Raw genomic sequence first — 24042 nt, 5'->3', positions numbered from 1 at the left:
TTTCCCAGAAAAAAAGCAGAATGCAGAGCAGTTTGCACATTATTATGCTGTGTGTGGCACGTTGAAAGATCCCACAACAGTGCCTCTTTATACCTGGACTGACACAGCGGACTCCCGCCCGAACACGCTGTTTACTTACTTTGAGGCTGTTGCAATACACAGAACAATGGACTTTACACAATAATGATTGTTTTCCACAGGCACAGAATAGGGTGGGGGAGGGGAGTCCCTTATGAGTGAAACCCAGTGATTGTTAAAACGGAAATACTGAGATTACGAAGGTCCAGTGCAATCCATTCCTGCTGTGATTTCACTGTACATCCTTCGGAAAGGCCATGGCTGGACACCGTCTGCAAGGTGGCCCGAGGCCCCTCATCGGAACTGACCTGCTGAAAGCAGCTGAAAGCATGGCAGTGGCCAGTCTCGTGCCAGGGATTCCCTCAGACCTCACGCTTGCAGCTGGGGACCTCAACGGAGCCACATCAGACCTCACCATCCCCAGAATCCACTCTCCGGCAATCGCTGTCCGTCGCCGGGTTTAGTTTTCAGTGCATCAAGTACAAGGATGCTAAGCATCCAAGAAAAATGGCTAGAAATCATTTTCTTCCCAGTTTACAATATTAAAAATTGCATAACCTGGTTAGGCCCTTTATTATATAATGATTATCTTTCTCCTAGAGGCAAATTGATTACTGCTTCGCTTCATTTTCCCCATTAACTGCAATACAGAGAACTATTAACACAAAGGATTTCCTAGATATATTTCCAGAAACACTATAATCTTAATCAGATTAGGGGTAAAATAAGAAAAAGGCTGTGACCTAGCTGGATACTGTGCTTCCCTGCGGGGGGTCCTTTATTCGGGGAGAAATGCTAAAAGCTAAAGCACCACCTAGCGGTGGCACTACTAAAAAAAATGATCAGGCAGGAAGAGGGCTTTTACTAACAATCACTCCTGACAATGAAGCTTCGACGGGGAAAGAGGCAGTAACAAGTCCACCATCCAGCTTGATGACAGCGCTGCGAGATACACCTATGGTTTTGGTGGCTTGTATGGGTTAATTAAATCCAAAAAAAATACAAACTGCAAAAATACTTGTGAAAATAAAGTACACAGCATTTGGGAGGCGCTACAAAAGGACTGAGGTTAATGGGGGGTGGAACACAGGAACGAGCTCACGGTCTCTAATTCTTCATTCTGCATAGGAGCAGTGCAATTGATACGTTAGTCCACTTGAATGTGCAGAACTAAACAGCAATAAAAGAAAACATACAAAGGGATACCTCACCGGAGCAGCAATACATTTCTTGATTGATTGGCTTTCGGGTGTCACCCTCCCTTCCGCAGACGGAAACAAAATGCATTTACAGGCAATGGGAGTCCGGAGGCATTCTTTCTTGAACAGCGCCATCTAGTGGAAAGTGAGGAGGCGAGACGCGGCGAACAACGCCCAGGCCTAGCTTTGCAAAGCAGATGGATTTCGGTTCTGTCCTGATGGAAGGGCGTGCGATTCCCACAAAAGTAGTCAAGAAATGTGTTACGTTAGTCCAATAAAAAAGGCATCAGCTCTTTTGGTTTGGTTTTTTTTTTGTCTATCGACCTTTATTTCTACTTATTCTGCCCAGGAAGCTCTAAATGTCAGACAGTACAGCAGGGTTATCAGATCTCTGCAGTCAAGGTGACTTCTGCCAAAGGAGCTATCCTTATCCAGCCTCATACATGCGCACACACACGCACACACATATATATAGATGCCGACACCATTCTGACTGCTCAACGTATGGTGCGTCTGACATGTCTGAGGTTCATCATGACCGGGCCATTCTAGTTGAGATCTTCCCGCTGCCTGAGAATTAACATTTAGATTGGCCATCACTGGAGGCCTGCTGGTAGGAAGAGCTGCATCAATATTGCAGCCTATGGAGAGAACTATTACTGGTCCCCAGTGGATAATGGAAACCACTGTTTCCAGACCACTACCTCTGCCCGCCAAAAATATGGAATTCCCTCCCCTCTTTCCTCCGTCTAGAGCCTTCCATACACATATTTAAGAAAGGAGTCCAAACATGGCTCTTCAAGCAAAATGAGAACCAAACATAGCCTCTCTCCCCTCATCACCTCCACCTGGCTCTTCCTTCCTTCTCCTTCCTTCAAGCCCCTTCCATAATTCTAGCTCCTCCCCTGCCCTACCTCTCCCTACAGCCTTTTCCACCGCCGAAATTATTATAGTGAGGACAGTAACCATAACTGACAAGATGTCTCACAGACATATATAGTGCCACACAAGATGTACACATAGGTATATAATTCCTGGTATACATATTTTCCTCTTGTTTGCAGTTCCTATCTTTTTCAATCTTAATTACCTCTCCACCCCCTTCCATTCCACCTTCCTCCCTCCCTTCGCTCTTCCCCTCTTGCCGGCCCCTCTCCCCCCCTTCCCGTTTATTGTAATTTCCTCCTTTCAGTTCAATGTAAACCGGCATGATGTGTTCCACGAATGTCAGTAAAGAAAAGTTCATGAATAAATATTCACAGTAGTACTGGTAGCTTAGCACTATTGTCCGGTTTATGCTGCAGGGAGGTTTTTTTCCCTAAGGTCACAGATAAAGGCAATGACTAAGGCTAGAGCTTACGGCATTCTAACTGGGATTCACCTTATGTTCTAATACGTAGACCAACTTGTGAAGGCTCTGGTGAAAGACATTTAAGAGAGGATTGAGGTACATGTGTCAACGCTCTCAAATTCAATGTTTCTATTCATAAAGTCTAACTAAAATGCACTGCAGAAGGGACCAAAGCAATAACATTATAACACAGAAAAAAAATGTATTATTTTCTATCTAGAATACTGCATGCCCCTGGCAGCTCAACTGTGAAGTTACAGCTGCTTCCCTAACCCAGCATTATTATTTTCTATCTAGAATACTGCATGCCCCTGGCAGCTCAACTGTGAAGTTACAGCTGCTTTCCTAACCCAGCATTATTATTTTCTATCTAGAATACTGCCTGCCCCTGGCAGCTCAACTGTGAAGTTACAGCTGCTTTCCTAACCCAGCATTATTATTTTCTATCTAGAATACTGCATGCCCCTGGCAGCTCAACTGTGAAGTTACAGCTGCTTTCCTAACCCAGCATTATTATTTTCTATCTAGAATACTGCATGCCCCTGGCAGCTCAACTGTGAAGTTACAGCTGCTTTCCTAACCCAGCATTATTATTTTCTATCTAGAATACTGCATGCCCCTGGCAGCTCAACTGTGAAGTTACAGCTGCTTTCCTAACCCAGCATGGGCATCGCTGCAGTCTCTCATATCATTACTTTCCACTAGATGGCGCTCTTAAAGAAAAAATGCTCCCAAACTTACAAGCACAGCAATGTGTTATAAGCCACTGCCTTGGAAATTATATATAGTACGACAGCAAGAGAGACGTGACAGAGACATGCAGATACGTCAAAGGCGTCTGTAATGCACACGAAGCAAACCTTTTCCAGAGGTCCATGGGACAGACTGGGGAGAAACATCAGGAAATGTTTAATTCACAGAAAGGGTGATGGATGCATGGGAGAGCATCCCGGGGGAGGCAGACATGGGTCGAGTGCAAGCTTACATGGTAAGGGCCCTCTACGGACAGGGAAACACCTACTGTGCCCGAGCACAACTCTCCTTGCACTAAGGCGGGAGCTAAATCCACATAAGTACGTACATAAGAAACAGCGCCAGGAAAGCCTGGGATGAACACAGAGCGTCGCTGGTTGTGAAGAGGTGACGGGAAAGCTAAAAATCATCTGGGCCATATATAGAATTGCACCAAAGATTGAGAGGGGGCAGCCGAGACGGACCCTCCAGTCCTGATCTGCCATCCTGAGTCTCCCTTTCTCTGCACGGAGACCTTTTAAACCACAATCTATAACCAGACGCCCTACTGCAAAGTGCTCTACGCCTTCCACTTTCTGCCAGATCGGGCAAGGACTGCCATTTTTGCAGACCGACGAGCTTCATTTCGGCTTTGCTCCCCTTTCCCCTGCAGCTACGGATGAAGAAAACTTGTGTTTGAAAGCAGCATTTCTGTGACCCCCTCAGGAGGAAGCCCAGCTCTGGGCAGAACTTCTCCGCCAGGCGGCTTGAAACAAGAGTAAGAGAAAACTTTCCTATTTTTCTGGAAGTTTAAAAGGGTTTTACAAGTGTCAAAGATCGTTCCTGTGGGAAGTAGTGGGAGCTGCGCATCTCTGACACTGTTTTGGTCTCAACTTAGGCCAGCCTCAAGCAGGAATAAATATATTTGGGTCTGAGGGCTCCTGAAGACAAATAAAAAGGGCAGATGGACTGTGAAAAAAAAAGTGGAGGCTAGAAAAGGAACAGCCCTGGAAGGTCCTCTACCTGAGTGCTGTGAATACCTTTTTTTTTCAGGCCCCGAGGAATATTTTCCTTTTATGAGAAACTTTCCCATGTTTAGGAAAGTTATTATTTGGCATATTTCTAAAATGTGGCCTCCAGAGCCCAAAAAAAATACAAATAAATCGGGGTAAATTGAACCCACCGCATTTATTATGGATTCCAGGAGGGTCAGTTATTCTCTCTCTCTCTAACAGAGTTAGGACAAAATTTAAAATGGCAGCAAGGAAGAATGAGGTTAAACATAAAAGAATTACATTTCCTAACTGTAAGGGCAGTCAAGAAATGGAGCAAGCGGGTGAACTCTCCATGAAGGCTCAGATCTGGGCTCCCGCTCGGCTCTCTGCTTACCCCCGGCGTGCTGTTACAGTGCCGCGTGCTAATAATGGCACCCGCTTCTTCAATCATTTTCAGAACGGTTCCTCCGTGCACGTTCCCGGCGATGTTTGCATCATCAGGGCGCATTATTCTGTAGGAAAACAAAAAAAAAGAACTGTCAAGCATTATTCCTCTACCAGCAACAAAAAAGCCCCGATTTAATGTTCTTGCCCCTATGATTTACAGCTCGGATAACTCCACCAGATCCACCCCTTCTGGCTTGTATTTACCTAACCCTGGAAATCAAAATGAGCTCTGCTCTTTCCATCGAGGGCCTAGGACAAGTCTTTTCCTGGGGTCTACACGTCAGAAGATTCAGAATCAGATGATCCAACCTTTCAGGTGTGTATAGCCGCCGTGCCTGGAGCATGCGAGACCTCAGAATCAAGCCTTGAGACCATAAATAAAACTCTCTCTCACCCTATGCTCCCAAAGACTGCAGAACAAAGAGCTACCATAGACACACTACAGGCTACATCGCTTCTGGGATTCAGTGCACCATACAGCACAAATGTTTAACTTTGTGGAGGAATCCCGACCTTATAAAATTAGCTTTAAAATTAGAAAAGCAAACTGAATAGCTTCTGCAAAAAAAATACTAGACATGCAGAAATGACAGTGCAGTCTGTTAGTTAAAGTAACTTCTCCCTGGGTCCCTATACTCAGCACCACACTAGTGTAACCTAACATATGAAACCCAATGATAAGGAAAAGATCACGCTCTAGCTTTGTGTTATGAAGGGACTGCCATCTAATGAAAAAGAAAAAAGATATTGTAAGTTACAAGGGGAATTTGGATGGAAGGAAAACAGACTATCAACTTCAACCCCCATATCATTTTAGAAAGGTAGAAAGAATTAAGCAAAAATCTCAAGATTTTATTTTTGCAAACCGTCATCAATTACATAGAAACATAGAAACATAGAAATGACGGCAGAAGAAGACCAAATGGCCCATCCAGTCTGCCCAGCAAGCTTCACACATTTTTTCTCTCATACTTATCTGTTTCTCTTAGCTCTTGGTTCTATTTCCCTTCCACTGCCACCTTTAATGTAGAGAGCAGTGATGGAGCTGCATCCAAGTGAAATATCTAGCTTGATTAGTTAGGGGTAGTAGCCGCCGCAATAAGCAAGCTACACCCATGAAGTTGCAAAAAATAAAATACAATTAAAGCATAGTCTAAATTTCCACATGGACATCTTCCTGACTTTTGTACCCCATTGTAGATTATCTATTTTTACATTAAAAAAAAAAAAAGAAAGAGTCCTTGCTCTTATCTTCTGCCAGGTCATAGCTTGGAGTACAAACCAGGCAATGCGTAGAAAATGCACAAGATCCATCTGAACAGCCGGGCAGCCTCTAGGATCAAAACGGGTCTTTGGGTCTCTGGCAAACAGAGCAATTTGGAACAATGATGCTGAAGTCCTAGAAACTGAAGTCACCCAAAAGGCACACAGTATCTTCCCAAAAATCCAACACTGGAGTGTCCTTCTGCTACAGAGAAAGCCATAAAAGAAAAAAAAAACACTCGGACAAAGGGAAATCCTCATGCACTGTCTAAATGATAAACTATTTCAGTTCCGCTAAATTAAGTGATACCCAAAAACTATTCATTTTCTTTAATTTGGTAATCTTCTGAGTCCTTGGCCCAGCCATAAAAGGTAAAGAATAGCCATACCCATTTCCCAAACTTCATCATAACTGACACAATAAAAGTTTATAAAATGAAATTATTTAGTTCTAAAATGAACTCCGAAATCCTGCTCTTTAATAGAAAAAAAGATAATAGAGCTCCTGAGATTTCTATGCACATAAGATGATGCTAATATGCAAGGATGTAAACATGTAGAAAGCTAGCAGACTGGACTACCTTTTTACTTTTTTTTAAGACAAGCAATGTAGTTTAGAAGTGGGTGAAAGGTCTTGGCAGTGAACTTAAACACAAATACGCCCAAGCTAAGTGAAAGCAATTATCGTGATATCTATATTTGCTCTCCCATTCACTTCCTGTCATTCTAATACCTTAGTGGCTCCTATAAACAGGCTGCACAGTGCAGCACCCTGTACCTTTTTCAAAAGCATCTACACATTGGGGTAGATTTTACAAATTTACGCACACACGTACTTTTGTTCGTGCACCAGGCGCAAACAAGAGTACGCAGGATTTTAATAGATACGCGCGTAGCCACGCGTATCTGTTAAAATCCGGGATCGGCACGCGCAAGGCTGAGCAAAATCGGCAGCCTGCGCGCACCGAACCGTGCAGCCAGCCTCCGTTCCCTCCGCCTCCCCCCACCTTCCCCTCCCTAACCCACGCCCCAGCCCTATCTAAACCCCCCCACCTTTATTCCAGAAGATACGCCTGCTTGAGGCAGGCGTAACTCGTGCCCACGGGCCGGCTGCCGGCGCGCCATGCTGGTCATGAGGCCGCGGCCACGCCCCGGGGCCGGAACCATGCCCGCGGCCCTGCCCCCAGAACACCCCCGGGTGACGCGCCACCATGAGATGCCCCCGACACGCCCCCCCCCCCCCAGGAAAGCCCTGGGGCTTGCGCTCACCGCCAAGCCTATGCAAGATAAGTTCGGCGCGCGCAGGGGGGTTACGCGCGTAACCTTTTGAAAATCTACCCCAACGTTCCTGCTTATGACACGCAGAAGACAAACAGGGGGGCCCCGCAGCTTGGCCAGCTGTTTTGTTATTAGTTAACTTAAAGGAGAATCAGTTCAAACAGCTCACATTTCTGTTCCTCTGGCCAGCCTGGACATAAGAACATAAGAATTTGCCATGCTGGGTCAGACCAAGGGTCCATCAAGCCCAGCATCCTGTTTCCAACAGAGGCCAAAACCAGGCCACAAGAACCTGGCAATTACCCAAACACTAAGAAGATCCCATGCTACTGCTGCAATTAATAGCAGTGACTATTCCCTAAGTAAACTTGATTAACAGCAATTAATGGACTTCTCCTCCAAGAACTTATCCATACCTTTTTTGAACCCAGCTACATTAACTGCACTAACCACATCCTCTGGCAACAAATTCCAGAGCTTTATTGTGCATTGAGTGAAAAAGAATTTTCTTTGATTAGTCTTAAATGTGCTACTTGCTAACTTCATGGAATGCCCCCTAGTCCTTCTATTATTCGAAAGTGTAAATAACATGAAGTTCTGCTAAGAACAAGTCAGCTACAGAAGATGGAGAAGTCTTAACAACAACAGAATGGTTATCACGAAGGATTGGTACATGGTCTGCAAACATAATGTACAGCGCATAGTATTTATTTGCTTTCTAACTGGTAGACAATTGACTTACAGAAAAGTCATTCTTCTGCTTATCCAGAAGATGTAATCAGAGATTATTATTGCCTTTCAATAATTTGTCTAAATCAACTCTAGGTGAAATTAGGGACAAGGCTTAACAGCATCAACTCATATATAAGAACCTGGGGGCACCTATAAAGCTGGGAGATGTTAACCACAGACAGCTTATCTGCTTAATTCAGTTCTCTGCATACTGTCAACAGCCTCAAGGTGAACATTCAATCAACTCTTTCTCACTTTAACTCTTCTTTCATTCAGTCAAATGATAACAGAAAATATAATAAACCATAAAAATTCTGATGTAAATTTAAGATTCAATAGCAAAATATGGAAAGAACCTTGCATGTAGAATGCCTGCCAAGATGATAAGCCATGAAGTCAGGGGAAAAAAGACCGAACAAGCTTGCAAAGAAAGGCAAAGCTGTGAATCAGTGAGGTGTGCAGGCTACTTCCTAAAACAGCGCTGTTCGTTCTGAATTTGCATACCATTTCTGCTGATGTCACATTTGAGGCGAGGCAGTGCCTCGCCAGCTTTTTGTATTACTCAGTCTGAAGGCGGATTCCCAGTCCGTCACCATGACTCGCTGCAACAGCAGCTGGAAGAGCACCCAAAACACCATCTCATTTACCAGGCTTGCAGTCACAAACTACATCCCAAGTCTGGAAATTCACTCTAATTTAAAATGTAACCCTTAGTGGGGTGTTCTATGTCCCGAGGGCACACGATCATATTTATATCTTCTGGGGCTGCTCCGGCTAACCATTCACTCCCATGCCGACACTCGTTCCCCTGGGGGAGTGCTCTTTTTACGGTGGGGAAACTCTCGCTTATGGCCTAGATGACGAAAAGTGGTCGCCAGTGGGACTGAATGGTTAGCCGGAGCAGCCCCAGAAGATATAAATAAGATCGTGTGCCCTCGGGACTTAACAGACCCCACTAAGGGTTACATTAAAAAATATTTCCAAACCACTGTATTTTAATTAGCTACATCAGCACAAAAAGGATACATTCAATGTTAGTTCTGTACAGTTAAACAATCATCAGTCATCTCTCCCAAATACTTGTAAGTTTTCACGTATTTGTAATTGTTCTTGGTTTGGGTTTTTATTCATGTCTATTGCTTTCTGACCAGAGTCGTAGTTGCATGAACTAGCAGCATCAGAGGTCATGGGGGTAGCCAAAAGGGATAACGCACCTAACTGCGGTAGTAGGACTGCATCGGACTTCTAAGAAGGCACCGGAATAACCTGCAAGGAGACGCGGGTATGACCCTAACCCTGCCATGGTAAGACTGCATCAGGCTTCTAAGAAGCTGGGGGTGACCTGCATGAATTCTTGTAAAACTCAAAGGGGAAAGTTACAAGGTCTAGCAGCGAAGGCCGATACTTAACAGATTCTGGGCATGCTTGGGACTGGAATGGAGAGCAGTGGTAGGAAAAAGATTGAAGAACGTGCCAGTTGTGTGTGTGTGGGGGGGGGGGGGGGGGGGGCAACTGGTATAGGGTTGTATATGGGTGAGTTATGCTGAGCTAACCAAAGTGGAACCATCTCAACTGGGTAGACTGGATGGGCCAATTTGGTTTTTATCTGCCATATTTACTATGTAGTAGCCATAATAGTCCTGGGGGGGAAAAATGGATTTCCATCTATTCTGCCACTTATAAAATCTGTACATCCATGTAAATCTATTTAAATGCAGTGGGCTTTTCGATAAATTAGGTTGAAATGCTACTTTATGAAGCCCATTAGAAGTAAACACCTTTTTTTCAAAAAGATAAATAAACGTTGAGCCTTCAAAGGGAAATAAGAAGAGTGGGTTACACATTTTACTGTTCCATACCTTTCCCCAGAACTACAGCTGACAATGGTCTAATCTCTCAAATTGTTTATATAACCTGGAGAAACAAGGGTCCTATCAAATAAAGCTACTGAACAAAACGAACCCTGCAGAGAAATTTAAAGAAACAAAATGTGCTGAAAGTGAGGGAATTGCAGAAGTGCCATTTTCCAACACTTCCAATGATAATACTGCAAGCCATGCATCCAACTTTCACAAGACAGAGATCATAGATATTTATTGTTAAATGTGAGCAAGCCACTCACATTCTGCAAATCAGAGACCTGTTCCCACTTCAAGGATCATTCTGTCAATTTCCTTCCTCCTAGATATGCGACGGCAACAGTCAATAGGGCTTAAAGTTTGGCAGTATTTTAAATTATATTAAATAGTATTAATATTACACTAATGGGGTCATAATACATTTGAATATCAATGCACCTGGCTAAAATAACCACTGAGATTGTTCAATAAAATGCTCTCTCTTGAAAAACACACAAACCTCCTATAGCCCACCAGTTACCACTGCCCCTAGTTCTCTCTTAAACGATACATGCATGCTTTTAGTACAAGGCCAGCACAGTACTCACCTTTTTGGCTTTGTATTAATGTGCAAGATTGCTGCTCCTTTGCTAACTATATTTATAAATTTCCACACCTGCGACATTGTAATATTAAATCTTTCTTGAGATATGGACCAAAATGGAATAAACTGCAAAATGTCCGTCCCAACAACAGAATTTCTAATCTGCCTCATCAGTATTATCACACTAAGAGCACTTCTGCAAACACTGGCATGCCTATCTCTATGAGGCAGTTAAACACACTGCAATCTTGATTGCTCCTCTGTAATAGCATTTTTAAGGCAGCACATGGTCGCTATGAAGCTGGAATTTCACTCTCTGAGTTTAGCACCTCAAGGCTGAATGAAAGATTGCACCTGTTTAATATAACTGAAGGATATCATTTTCTGCAGTCTGACAAGCAACAACTCCTGCCAAGTCTTATTAAATGGGAGGTAATGCTCACAACTTTCCCAGATCTTACTTCTAAACTATTTCACAATCAAGATACTTGAGAATTAGTTCATCCTGGCAAGATGAGGAGATAAGAGGAAGGAAATGAGCATTCAGGCCAAAGAAGATAAAACAGAGAAAATGATCACAGATAATAAGAGCTAGGCCCGTCTAGTAGGGCAGTTTGCTTCCTGTTGCAATACCACAGATCCCACCTCAGGGCCTAGGCACTAAAGCTTTACAAGCACATTAAGACCATTTAGCTTTCATAAAAAAAAAAATAATAATAAAAATAGTATGCCAAGCACTAAGCCCTTAGGGGCCGATGCAAAAAAAAGAGCGGAAAGCGGGCGCTGAAAGGTCATCGCCCGCTTTCTTAACGCGTGCATGGCGGCCGCAAGAGGGGACACCGTGCTATATTGTAATTAGGGGGTCGCGTTAGCAAGGAGGTGCTAGGGTCGCTTGTGCGACCTTAGCGCCTCCTTGCTAACCCGACCCCACAGTTACCAGCGTTCTGCTGGTTATGAACACAGACGCTGAGCATAGCAGCATCGGTCTTCAATGCGGCCAGCTGAGGTTTTTTTTTTTTTTTTAACTTTAAAAAAGTACAGAAAAGCAGTTTTTTCTGCTTTTCTGTACTTTTCAATGTACTCAGCTATTAACGCCTGCCCCAGGAAGGCGTTAAAAGCTGAGCAATAAATGCGCATCTGAGATGCGCATTTATTTTTTTTGGTTTGGAGTGAATGAGTAATAGCCTCATTCACATACATTTGCATGTGATGAGCGCTATCCTATTCACTCCGCGGACGCGCGTTAAATAGGCGCTAATCCCCTTATGGCATTAGGGGGTGGATCAGTGCCTATTTAACCCGCGTCCAGCTGAGTGCACTGTATTGCATCGGTCCCTTAGTGGGCACGCTAAACTGGGGTCAGAGGGCATTAGTGAGTGTGCTCTAAAATTAGCACACACCCACATGTAAATGAGGGAATGCTGTATGCAAATTAGGAATTAGTAGGTGCATGGGAAATATTTCCTTATGTTACTTTGCAGCCTACCCCCTTTGAGCTTCATATCATGACCTATTTCGCTAGAGCAAAGGTTCCCAAACCTGTCGTGGGGAACCCCCAGCCAGTCAGCTTTTCAGGATCTCCACAATGAATGTGCATGAGATAAAAATTTGCATACTATGGAGGCAGTGCATGCAAATTTATCTTATGCGTATTCATCGTGGAGATCCTGATATATATACAAGCCGGCACTAGGGTTGTGCACGTCCACAGTACAGCATCGCTTACCCAACAATGTTCTGCATAGGAGAATTGTCAATAATTTTTTTTTAAGGACCACATCTCAAAAGTCATTGTTTAAAGTAGGCAAAACGAAACCTTGATAAGAGGCAATTATCTTCATTGTCAAACCCTTAGACTTCTGCTTGGAAGAGCTCATAGTTCTTAAAAGAAGGCATAACAATCATCACAACCAGAGATGTTAGAAGGGTCAGAGTAATTGTTCAGGTGGAATTGTCTTCACCTGACTAATTGAAGGCCTAACGAGTCAATCAACATTTTGGGCCTTATAAAAAAGGAGTAATGAATCAACTAGAAGGGTGTCCAGGTTTTATAAATTGTTTTCAATCTGTTAAAATCAGCATATAAATAGTAAACTTTCATTAAATACTGCAGAAAGATGTATTAACGCTGAAAAAAAAAATCAGCCACTAATATCAATCTCTTGAATCAAATGCACCACAAACAATGCCAAATTTAAAACAGTGTGACATACTTATTTTTCTCTCACACAACAAGATACTCCTTTTAACACAAGATATTCAACTGAGTGAAAAAGGGAAGTGACTTAGTGCTCTTTTTATCTGCAATTTAAAAATCTTAAAAGTATAATATTTGTGCGGACCTACGATTATATAAGACGTGTAGTGTTTCAATAGGTTGATATTTTTTATGACACGGGTGTTATGACAATCCTTCCATAGGTGCAGATTTATTTATTTATTTATGTTCTTTTTTATACCGAAATATAGCTGGGAGCCTTCATTCCGGTTTACAGTGTAACAACTTCATTACATAGAACAGATATAAATTATAAATATAATACAATACAACGAGTAAAATAAACATATAACATCTCAGTAAAGAGCGGAGAATAACATGTTAGAAAGATGCCAAGTAGTTTTAAATTTTGCATAAACTTATTGTACAGAAGTATTAGGGTTCAAGATGAGGTTGAAATTGTTAAATATAGATATAGATCATATCATTCTGTGTATGATTGTCTAAACAACCATGTTTTTAGTTCTTTTTTGAAATTTTTGGGATCTTTGATGGAACTTAGGTATCCTGGGATAGAGTTCCATTCTTTTGGATCGGCAATAGAGAAGGCTCTATGTCTAGTCGAAGATAGTTTTGCAGATGAGAGAGGAGGAATGAATAGTTGTAATTTGTCCGAAGATCTTGAAGAACGGGGTGATTTATGGATTGTAATCATGTTGTCCAGGGATGAATTGTTGTCTTTGTATATTTCATTATGTAGGATGGTTAAGGATTTGTATTTAATTCTTTGTGAGATAGGTAGCCAATGAAGGTTTTTTAGGGTTGGGGAGATGTGATCGAACTTATTTTTTCCGGTTAAAACGCGTGCTACTTTAAAAGGAATATCTTGGTGTGTGAAAGAAGAATAAGTATATCAAATGCTGTTTTTCATTTGGTGTTTAACATTGTACCATGCAGAAGTTATGCCAGCTTCTATTCATCCAGAGATTCACCGACACAATTTGAGCAGAGGTGCCTAAACTTTTGCACACAACTATATACATTAACTGCCTTCAGATTAACCATTTCCTAATGTTCAACAGAAAGCACTGGAAAATGGGCCAAAATCCAAAGGCATTATGTGGCAAGCACGTGTAGAAAAACAGTGGCACAGTTACATTAGCCCTGTCTTTGTAACAGGTTGCAACAGGTAACACCACACCTACTCTCGTCTCCAATTACAGTAGAAGACGATATCTGTCTATACCTACTACTGCAGCTGCCCCACGTTCACTATACAACTACAAAATAAATAATTTAAGGAAGTGCATGTCCGTGGCATTGAAACAAATGATATGGCAGACAAAACTATAAAGACCAAGTCAAAGACAGAGTCAATAAGTGTTTCCACTAGTTAGGACAGATCTGTCACAGACTGAAACACCTCCTTTAGCAGGTATTTTCTAGACTTAAAATAGCATTAATCATCTCATTCGGGATGTGGTCAGCCTTCATACGAAGGTTTGCACAAAACAGCCTTCCTGTAAGTGACAGTGACAGGCTAAATCAGCTATTGTGTTCACAGCTCCGTCCTTGCCATATAACCAGGACTGTGAAGTCTTGAAAGTTTAGATACAGCGTTTGGCAAGAGCACCATCTCATGGTCTGGAGTTATTCAGGATAAAATTAGTGCTAATATAGTTTACACAATTATCCTACTTAAAAAGCTGCAATTTTTTGATTTCAGAATTTGTGTGGCTCAATAGAGAAAAATAACCATAGCGATCTACTGCTCAAAATGAACCAACTAACCTTTTACTCTACAGGCCTACTCTCTGTTTACTTTTTCTGCGATCATGATATATTTTCATATCAAAAGAAAAAATTCTAACTGCACCACAAATCCCAAATCATAAGGTCCTCTGTCTTGACACAAAAGAGGTGCATCACAGGCCACGACCACGCAAGACTGCATGAGTGCCAGATTCACGGTGAAGGTTCTCTAATGGTGTGGTTAACTGATCTCTGGGAAATAGACAAACAGTTTTGGCAATAACAAAAAATCCTCTCTGTGACATTTTCTACCATGCATTTTCCCACAACTGAGCTAAGATACACACTAACCTTACCTCGACAAAATTATATTCATAGTTACAAGTCTAAAACCGAATAAATCAAACGTATTATATGTTACCAAGGAAATTTAACTGGACAGGAATAAAAAACGTCTGAACCCTGCTGAAATCAGAATGCTCTTTGGATATCTGTTCATCCCCTTCTGGGAATAAACTGCATTTACTGCTCTTAACACTGGGATGCTGTAAATCCCGAATGTCTGCTTAGGTATCCTAATTAGGCCACCTGCATGTAACTAATCACACATGCCAGGGGACACTGTAGTATGAACAATTCATAGGGCCTCTGTACATCCAACTACAGTTTATAAAAAAACAACAAAAAACAGTAACTACAGCTACTTTAGAAGATGACGCTGTCTTAGGATCCCTTCTCTCACCATAGTCCAAGGCAGAATATAATTTAACTCCATTCTTCAGATCAAATAAATTAGAATTATTTACTGCACCTCTACCTAGGAGGGGTTTAAGATCATAAATGTCCTAGGCTCATCTCCATTTCAAAGCTGCATTCATAATGAAAATTATAATGATCACCCAAAAATATCAACGTTATGCAAATATTTGTTGAAGGAATGAAGCTGGAATAAAATCAGAGATTATAAACATCTAGGTAGCTGGATCACAGGGAAAAAAAAAAAAAAGAAGTAAAACAGTAGCGCTGGGAAAGCAGAACATCTTTTTGAGACTCTCAGGAGGAGAGGAGAGGAACTTAGATTTAAAGCAGCCATCTTCTTAAGCGTAGAAAGTAAGACATGGATTTCTACGAAAGAAATACTTAATAAAATTCAAGCATCTGAAATGCAGTGTTACAGGATTCTGAAGATTAGCTAGAAGGGCAAAAATCTCAAAAAGAAAGCATGAGATGAAGGAAGGGGAAAGAATACAGGGATGGACGCATCACCACAGAAGGAAGTAATATTAGCTCTACTGAGACCCCACTTTAAGAATGTGCTGCGCGCTGGAGTTCATATCTACAAAAAGGCAATGACAAGGTAAGGGTCAAGGCCGGTCCTTTCATTAGGCGAAGTAGGCGGTGGGCCTAGTGCGCCAGAACCTTGAGGGCGGCAAAATCCTGAGAGCATGAGGCCTAACACGGTGCTGTGCCAAAGACGGGAGAGGCGGGCTGGGACTACTGTCACTGATGGAAGGTGGAGGAGCGGGGTTTCTGGCCAAAGGTTCACCCAGGGTGCTAAAGATTCTTTGCACCAGCCCTGGCAGAGGCAAATTAAAAGAGGGCCACCAAAATGGTGTGTGGGCTACATTGGGCGCCACGCCGAGTACATTTTGAGAGACTGAGATCATTCCCAGCATTCCCTGGCTTAGGAATAAGGTTCAGTCCTGTTAAGGGATGTATGAAACACCATTTTGACAGGTGTAGCTTACCGACATTAGGGAGAACGTCGTCTCTGTTGCCGGCCCTACATTTTTAAACTCTTTGCCCATGGACTTGCTCATTACTGAACATAAGAACATAAGAAATTGCCATGCTGGGTCAGACCAAGGGTCTATCAAGCCCAGCATCCTGTTTCCAACAGAGGCCAAACCAGGCCATAAGAACCTGGCAAGAACCCAAACACTAAGAAGATCCCAAGCTACTGCTGCAATTAATAGCAGTGGCTATTCCCTAAGTATAATTGATTAATAGCCATTAATGGACTTCTCCTCCAAGAACTTATCCAAACCTTTTTTGAACCCAGCTACACTAACTGCACGAACCACCTCCTCTGGCAACAAATTCCAGAGCTTTACTGTGCATTGAGTAAAAAAGAATTTTCTCCGATTAGTCTTAAATGTGCTACTTGCTAACTTCATGGAATGCCCCCTAGTCCTTCTATTATTCGAAAGAGTAAATAACCGAGTCACATCTACTCGTTCAAAACCTCTCATGATCTTAAAGACCTCTATCATATTCCCCCCCTCAGCCGTCTCTTCTCCAAGCTGAACAGCCCTAACCTCTTCAGCCTTTCCTCATAGGGGAGCTGTTCCATCCCCTTTATCATTTTGGTTGCCCTTCTCTGTACCTTCTCCATCGCAACTATATCTTTTTTGAGATGCGGCGACCAGAATTGTACACAGTATTCAAGGTGCGGTCTCACCATGGAGCGATATAGGGGCATTATGACATTTTCAGTTTTATTAACCATTCCCTTCCTAATAATTCCTAACATTCTGTTTGCTTTTTTGACTGCAGCAGCACATTGAACAGATTTCAATGTGTTATCCACTATGATGCCTAGATCTCTTTCCTGGGTGGTAGCTCCTAATATGGAACCTAACATCGTGTAACTACAGCTAGGGTTATTTTTCCCTATATGCATCACCTTGCACTTGTCCACATTAAATTTCATCTGCCATTTGGATGCCCAATCTTCCAGTCTTGCAAGGTCCTCCTGTAATGTATCACAGTCTGCTTGTGATTTAACTACTCTGAATAATTTTGTATCATCCGCAAATTTGATAACCTCACTCGTCGTATTCCTTTCCAGATCATTTATAAATATATTGAAAAGCACCGGTCCAAGTACAGATCCCTGAGGCACTCCACTGTTTACCCTTTTCCACTGAGAAAATTGACCATTTAGTCCTACTCTCTGTTTCCTGTCTTTTAGCCAGTTTGTAATCCACAAAAGGACATCGCCTCCTATCCCATGACTTTTTAGTTTTCGTAGAAGCCTCTCATGAGGGACTTTGTCAAACGCCTTCTGAGTGCATGGCTACATTAAAAAGATGCTTAAGGTGCATTGCATTTGACACTTAAAACATCTTCCATGATGTAGGCAACCACTGTAATACGCTGATCTGGAGGTGACTGTGGTTGTTTTTACTCTGAAGGTTTTATTCTGTTTATGTGCTTTATTTGTATTTGTCTGTCTTTCTGTTTTGTTAATAATACTGTGTATGTAAGCCACTTTGGGCTGTTGACAAGCAGCACAGAAATCAAATAAACAAACAACACAAAATAAATGAAGCAAGCACATTTGGAGGCACTGCCCTACCTGCCCCCTTCTCCCCCCACCCAAAAGGCAGAGGGGACTAAAGATGTCGTCTCTAGAAGAAAGATGAGAAAGGGGAGATATGATGCCAACATTGAAAGATCCATAAAGTACCAGAAGGAAGCGTTTTCCCTAGACTGAAAAGGCCAAGGGCAAAGGCGCCATCGTGTGAAGCTGTAGCTGAGAAAATATTTGGTTCTTTTTACAGAAATGGCCATGGCCATGGGTGCCAGCTCTGTGGGTGCTGGCGCACCTCCAGTACTCAACGAACTCCTTCGCTGTGGCTAGGGAAGGGGCATTTGGGTTGGGTTTAGTTGACTCCCTGGGTGATGGATTTTCAGATAAAGCCACAAGACAGGGGCAAAAGTAAAGCAAGCAGGGGCGAGGCAGGAAAAAAAATAAATAAAAAAGGTCCTGTGGCAGAGGAAAGAAAAAGCCCAGGGATGGAGAGGAAGGGGAAAGCCCAGGGATGGAGTATGGCAGACATGGGAAGGCTGGGGTGGGGGGCACCAAGCTGGGCTTTTCTGCCGCTAGCATCTGCCTTATTGTGCAAAAACAGAAAATTCAATGGGCAGGAGATTGGGGATGGAGAGGAGGGGAGGCGGGAGAGAGGGGAAAGAGAGGAGGGGGGTGGGGCGGGAGAGAGGGGGAGGGGCGGGAGAGAGGGGATAGGGAGGAGAGGGGAGGCGGGAGGCGGGAGAGAGGGGAAAGAGAGGAGAGGGGAGGCGGGAAAGGTGAACCTGAGGAAGCTGGGGCCACGGCCCTCCGGAGGGAGGGGAGCGGACGCCGTGCAGGCCGCGGGCGGAGGCCGGCGCTACCCGCGGAGAGCGAGGCCTTCCCCCCGCTCCGGGCGGGGCCTGCTGGGGAGGGGGGAGGAGGAGGCGGGGAGGCCAGGGCCGCACCCCCCAGCCGGCAGCGGCGAAGCGTCAGGCGACCCCGGCGCGGGCTTCGCGGCCTGCGGGCTCCGAGGCGGCGGCGGCGGCGGTTTCTTTCCCTCTCACCTGCTGATCTGGAGGGCGGCGGCGAGCCCCTTGCGCAGGGCCATGATCCGAGCGGGGCGGGAGAGGCCGAGGACGACGCCGGCGGCGGCTGCTGAAGGAAGCGAGCGCGACAGAGACCGCGGGCAGAGCTCTCTCCGCTCCACCCCCAGCACGGGCGGCTTTCCTCCCCCCTCCCCCACCGTCCCTGCACTGCCGCCGCCGCCGCCACCCCCTCCCTCGCCCCAGCATTGTTCCTCTCCCCCCTCTCCAGCCCCCGGCATCTCATGGGCTGCGCCTGGCCCCCTCCCCTCCAAACATTGCTGGCCCCACACATAGCACGGGCTGGGCCTCTGCCCTCCTCCCTCCACCCAGCACTGCACCCCCCCCGGCTCCCGGCTTTAAAAGGTTTCATTTAGAAACAATAAAATCAGTGACTTCTGAGACTTCAATTCAGACTCCTCCTCCAGTGACTTGTGTGTATCCTCTTGGGCAAATGTCTTTATTGTTGCTCCAGCTTCCTTTGAGAAGGATTTCTTGAAGACCCTGATAAGGCACATAAACCCTGAAGTGACCCATTGAAAGGGGGTGGTGGGCATGGCCTTCCTGCATGTAGCGCCCGGTTCTGGGACTCAGCCCCATAATGGACTCCATAGGGTCCTTCCGATATTCGAACAGAATGGAGCTAGACACGGGTTTACATTTCACAGTAGGGGATGCATTGCTTATTCCTGCCAATCTGTTTATACCTGCAGGAGTAAACATTTCTCTGCTTTATAGACAATTTACTAGGGAGTCCAAAAGCCTTTGTGGTCCTTCAGGTCCTTTTATTTATATAGCAGCAATAATAAGAATACAGGCAGGCTGTCAAATCTAGATACCGTGTACCTGTCAGCAAGTGAGTATGTAATCTGCATGCAGACAGCGCAGCATTTTGCTTTTGTTAGGAGTCCCAAGGGGAGAAGCGAGGACAGTGCAATGTACTAAGTCAAAAATTGGGATTGAAATAAAAACCCACCAACTCTACACTCATACACAGCACCATATTATCTTCCTTCACAACTGTATCATATATATTCATTTTTTGCTATACTACTATATATACACAATATTATAATATATATATATTAATTGATGCAATTGGCTGAAATGTAAATATTTCTTTGTTCAGTTTCTCCCCTTTCCAGATCCTAGTTAATTTTCCCTGTTTTATTGTAACTTTCTCACATCCATAATATTGTTTTCTGTATTTGAAGTTTGAATGGGGAATATTGTTTATTATGTTACTCTCTGCCTTACACACATTGTTAATTGTAAACCAGGTTGATGTGATTCCAGTCATGAAATTCGGTATAATAAAAATAATAAATAAATAAATAAGCACTTCTCCGCTATCTCTTTATAAGCTCTGGCCTTATATGAGCAGCGCTACATAACTGTATGTACATAAAAGAGGAAATGAAAAAGCAAGAAGTGCAAAAAATAAAACGTCAGCGTGGTAGGTGCAAATCTTTTCATAGGCAAGCTTAGAGTTAGGAGAGAGAGCCGTTTAGGCATCAATAGTTTTCCATTGTCCACCCAGATTCCGTAATCCTTTTTCACCCACACCAGCAGAGATACAGGCCGATTCAGAAAAACGCGTGGGAGAACTGGCGAGCGCCCGCTCTCCCGACGTGTGCACAGGCCATTCTCCTGGGCACTCTATTCAGGAGGGTGACCTATGCAAATTAGGGCCCGCGGTAAAAGGAGCGGCAGCTGTCAGCGGGTTTGACAGCCGACGCTCAATTATGCCGGCGTCGGTTCTCGAGCCCGCTGACAGCCACGGGCTCGGAAACCAGACATCGGCAAAATTGAGCGTCCGGTTTTCGGCCCAACACTGCCGGCCCATTTAAAAAAAAATTTTCTTTTTTTTTTTTTTACTTTTTTTACCCTTCGGGACCTCCGACTTAATATCGCCATGATATTAAGTTGGAGGGTGCACAGAAAAGCAGTTTTTACTGCTTTTCTGTGCACTTTCCCAGTGCCGTCACAAACTAGCGCCTACCTTTGGGTAGGCGCTAATTTCTGAAAGTAAAATGTGCGGCTTGGCTGCACATTTTACTTTCTGTATCCTGCGCGCATACCTAATAGGGCCATACCTAATAGGGCCATCAACATGCATTTGCATGTTGAGGGCGCTCTTAGGTGCCGCGGGTTGGACGCGCATTTTCCACCCCTTACTGAATAAGGGGTAAGGGAAAACAGGCTTCCAAGAGCAGGCTAACAGTGCACTCCGTCGGAGCGCACTGTACTGTATCGGCCTGAGAGTGAGCAAGCCTGAGGAGTTATTAAGGCTTTTCTCCCATTCTGTGTCCATGAGGAGAAAGCTTAGACAATCAGGCCCTAATTTAGGCCAATAAAAAAACATCACTTTTGTTGCTGCTGTTGTTGACCTATACTTGTGGGCTAATGACAACCACACTATAATAGGGGGTTTGTTAAGGTCTCCTCTGTTCAACATCATAAAAACATGTCAAGAATAATGCCTTGTGCTCTGGTTACCCATAGAATACAGAACAACATATAAAATTCTTCACATAATCCATAATCTGTATTACATCTCAACCTGGCTCAGCTCACAACTTCAAATCTACAGACCACCTAGAAACCTACGATCAGCTCATAAAACTTATTACAAATACCTACTGTAAAAATAGCCCGACTTGACATCACGAGACGACTAGCTTTTTTCGTGGCCGGTCTACTGCTTTGGAAATCTATCCCAGAACATATTAGACACATAGACAATAGGAAAGAATTTAAAAAGAGTATAAAAACTTACCTTTTTAAATGCACTTTCAATGTTAATGGCTTTGCTTAGTTTTTGTCCTGCCTCCAGATTTTTACTATATTTTTAATTTTAATTTTTTATTTCTCTGTACTTTATATTCTATGAATTGTATTTCCATTTTTTACCTATTTATGTGTGTGATTATTATTTATGTTTATGATGTAAACCGTTTTGATTATGTTCGTATAAAAACAGTATATAAAACCTTTTAAATAAACAAACTAGATTGAAATATATTTTTGCTGATCATGCATGAAGGCAGAGGATTTCAAGAATAAATGAATCACATAATCAATTCTTTATTGCTGAAATCCATCCTCAAGAATGAACAGTGGGTATAAACCCTATAAGCTCTATAATTAGAGAGCATTTTAGGTTCTGCTTATGCCTTAAGGTTTATATGAATGCCATGTTAAATCCATTCCTAATATTGCTCTTTCAAAATGTTTTGATTTGACTGTTAGTGTCACAGCACCTTGCAAAGTCATCAGCCTTTGAGGAAAATTCCCCTTTTCAGCCAGTGTGTCATAAATCAGAACAGATTGGTCAAATGGTCTTTTGAAATATATCTGTACCTGGGATTTCAGGGGAATGTCCTCTTTTTTTTTTTTGAAAAGTTAGCCAAGGTCATTCACCAGTGACAAGTACGATGTCAATTGGTTCATGGGGGTAGACGCCGTGTTTATAAACATTGCCACACATGACAAATCTCTTCAGTAGGTTCCTGAAAAAGACTGGAGTTTATTATCTAGGTTCACCATATTGATCCTTGTCTCTGAGACCTTGATGCTCTTTCACTTTGTTGTCCCCTGTAATCTCAGGCTTGGGGCTTTCAGTAACGTTTATGGATCTTCAATATGGAGCTTCCTTTCTACAAAATTCAGGGCTGTATAAATGTTACAGGCAGGAACATATTTTCGCAGGACTCAGAGAAATTACCCACAATTCAACCTAAATATCTCTTTTTTTATCCGCCATGAGAAAAAAATGCAGCAGGTTGAATATCTCCATACATTTGGCCATTCGCTGACCCAGGTAGTGAAAATGTTCACCGTAGGATGTCTGTCTGTCCATGTCCTGGACCCTCAATGGCAGCAGCTTTATGGTTTTGTAGTGCTCTAAGCATTCAGAAGTATTTGTGGCGTTTCATCATTATACATTAACAAACAAATAGTATAGGCTCAGACATCTGTAGACCAATGAATAAGATGATCAAAAAATCCTTTTCAATCCCTGATGTACCATCCTTTAATCCCTTAAAATTGTGTATCTTTGCTCTTACTGTATAGACTGGAATGTAGGAAGAGTGATTTTAAATTCAGATTCTTAATTCTAAAACTGCAAGTTCTAGAAACGTTCTGCTGTCCCAACCCTAGGAGTGAATCTTGCATCTTCATGTTGCTAATGTTTTTGGGTTTTTTTTTATCTGTACTATTGTGTTTTATTTGTTTTTAATTGTATATCTGTTTGCTGAAGAAGTGTTTTAATGTTTTATTATTGTGACCCGCTGAGAGCACCTTTTAGGACTATTGGGATCTAAATATTTGCTAAATAAAAATATTTAAAACATGTTAATAGCAACAAGTTTAGAAAACAGATTTAGGTGCCCATCCCTTCTTAGCAGCACTGGAACTCCCTTATCAACTGACCTGCAATACGGTCCTAGAAGTATTTAAATGTTATGGTCATATTAACTACTTCTGATACTGAGTTCTCTCGGATATTTTGAATATGTCATTTCTTTTTTATCTTCTGCTTTTTGGGACTTTCAGTGCAGATTATGTTCAAGAACTGTAAGGTAAATCTCTAACTTTAGAATGCTTATAATCTAAATTTGTACCTGTGCCAAGAGGGTAATGTGACTTTTCCAAGGTCACAAGGAGCAGGGATTTGATCCCTAGTTTCCCTGGTTCTTGGCTACTCCTCCACTCATATTAAAATGATCCCTTTTCTTAGCACAAGCCAACTTCTTCAGGATAAGATCACAGTGTAAGGGGAAAACCACACCATATCCAGGATTGTGCTACAAGGCACAAGTGACTGCATGAGCCACATTGTATGCATTTGCTCAGCAGGGTAAGTAATATGTTATCTAGAAATAAAGCGGTTAACAAGCCTGAGACCATCATGGCTCCTGTTTTGAACTACAGCAAAACAAAACCTCGCCACTGGAGAGTGTAACTCTGAAAAAAACAGTTAAATCCAAAACCAACACCCTCTTGGAACTTTACCAAAATGGAGGAAACTCAATATCTTGCTATCCCAAAAATTTAATATAGAAAGGGTTCCATAATCATCCAAACTTCTTAAGTGATACAATCAACAATTATGTTTATAAATCCGTGCCATCAAAAAATAGCTATCCACTCTCTTACTGCCCTCCCAGCGAG

The 24042-nt window shown here is 42.9% G+C and overlaps 1 protein-coding gene across 8 annotated transcripts in view; it reads right to left on the bottom strand.

Moving 5' to 3' along the window:
• The window catches only part of ACOT7 (acyl-CoA thioesterase 7), a 142419-nt gene extending 123387 nt beyond the window's left edge, over positions 1–19032 (bottom strand). For 3 of the 8 annotated variants that reach the window (XM_029579036.1, XM_029579039.1, XM_029579042.1), the window contains exons 1-2: positions 5007–5059; positions 4750–4867 (exon numbers count right to left, since the gene is read on the bottom strand). In XM_029579036.1, the coding sequence (XP_029434896.1) occupies positions 4750–4867; positions 5007–5044 (156 nt within the window). In that variant the 5' untranslated portion in view covers positions 5045–5059. Of the gene's footprint in view, positions 1–4749; positions 4868–5006; positions 5129–8431; positions 8514–18585; positions 18610–18846 lie in introns of those variants that run through there. The other 5 variants (XM_029579041.1, XM_029579043.1, XM_029579044.1 and 2 more) reach the window with 5 other exon arrangements.
• Positions 19033–24042: the final 5010 nt, after the last annotated feature.

Source organism: Rhinatrema bivittatum, chromosome 15, assembly GCF_901001135.1.
Source record: "Rhinatrema bivittatum chromosome 15, aRhiBiv1.1, whole genome shotgun sequence".
Classification (NCBI taxonomy): domain Eukaryota; kingdom Metazoa; phylum Chordata; class Amphibia; order Gymnophiona; family Rhinatrematidae; genus Rhinatrema; species Rhinatrema bivittatum.
This window is presented reverse-complemented; position numbering and strand designations above follow the sequence as displayed.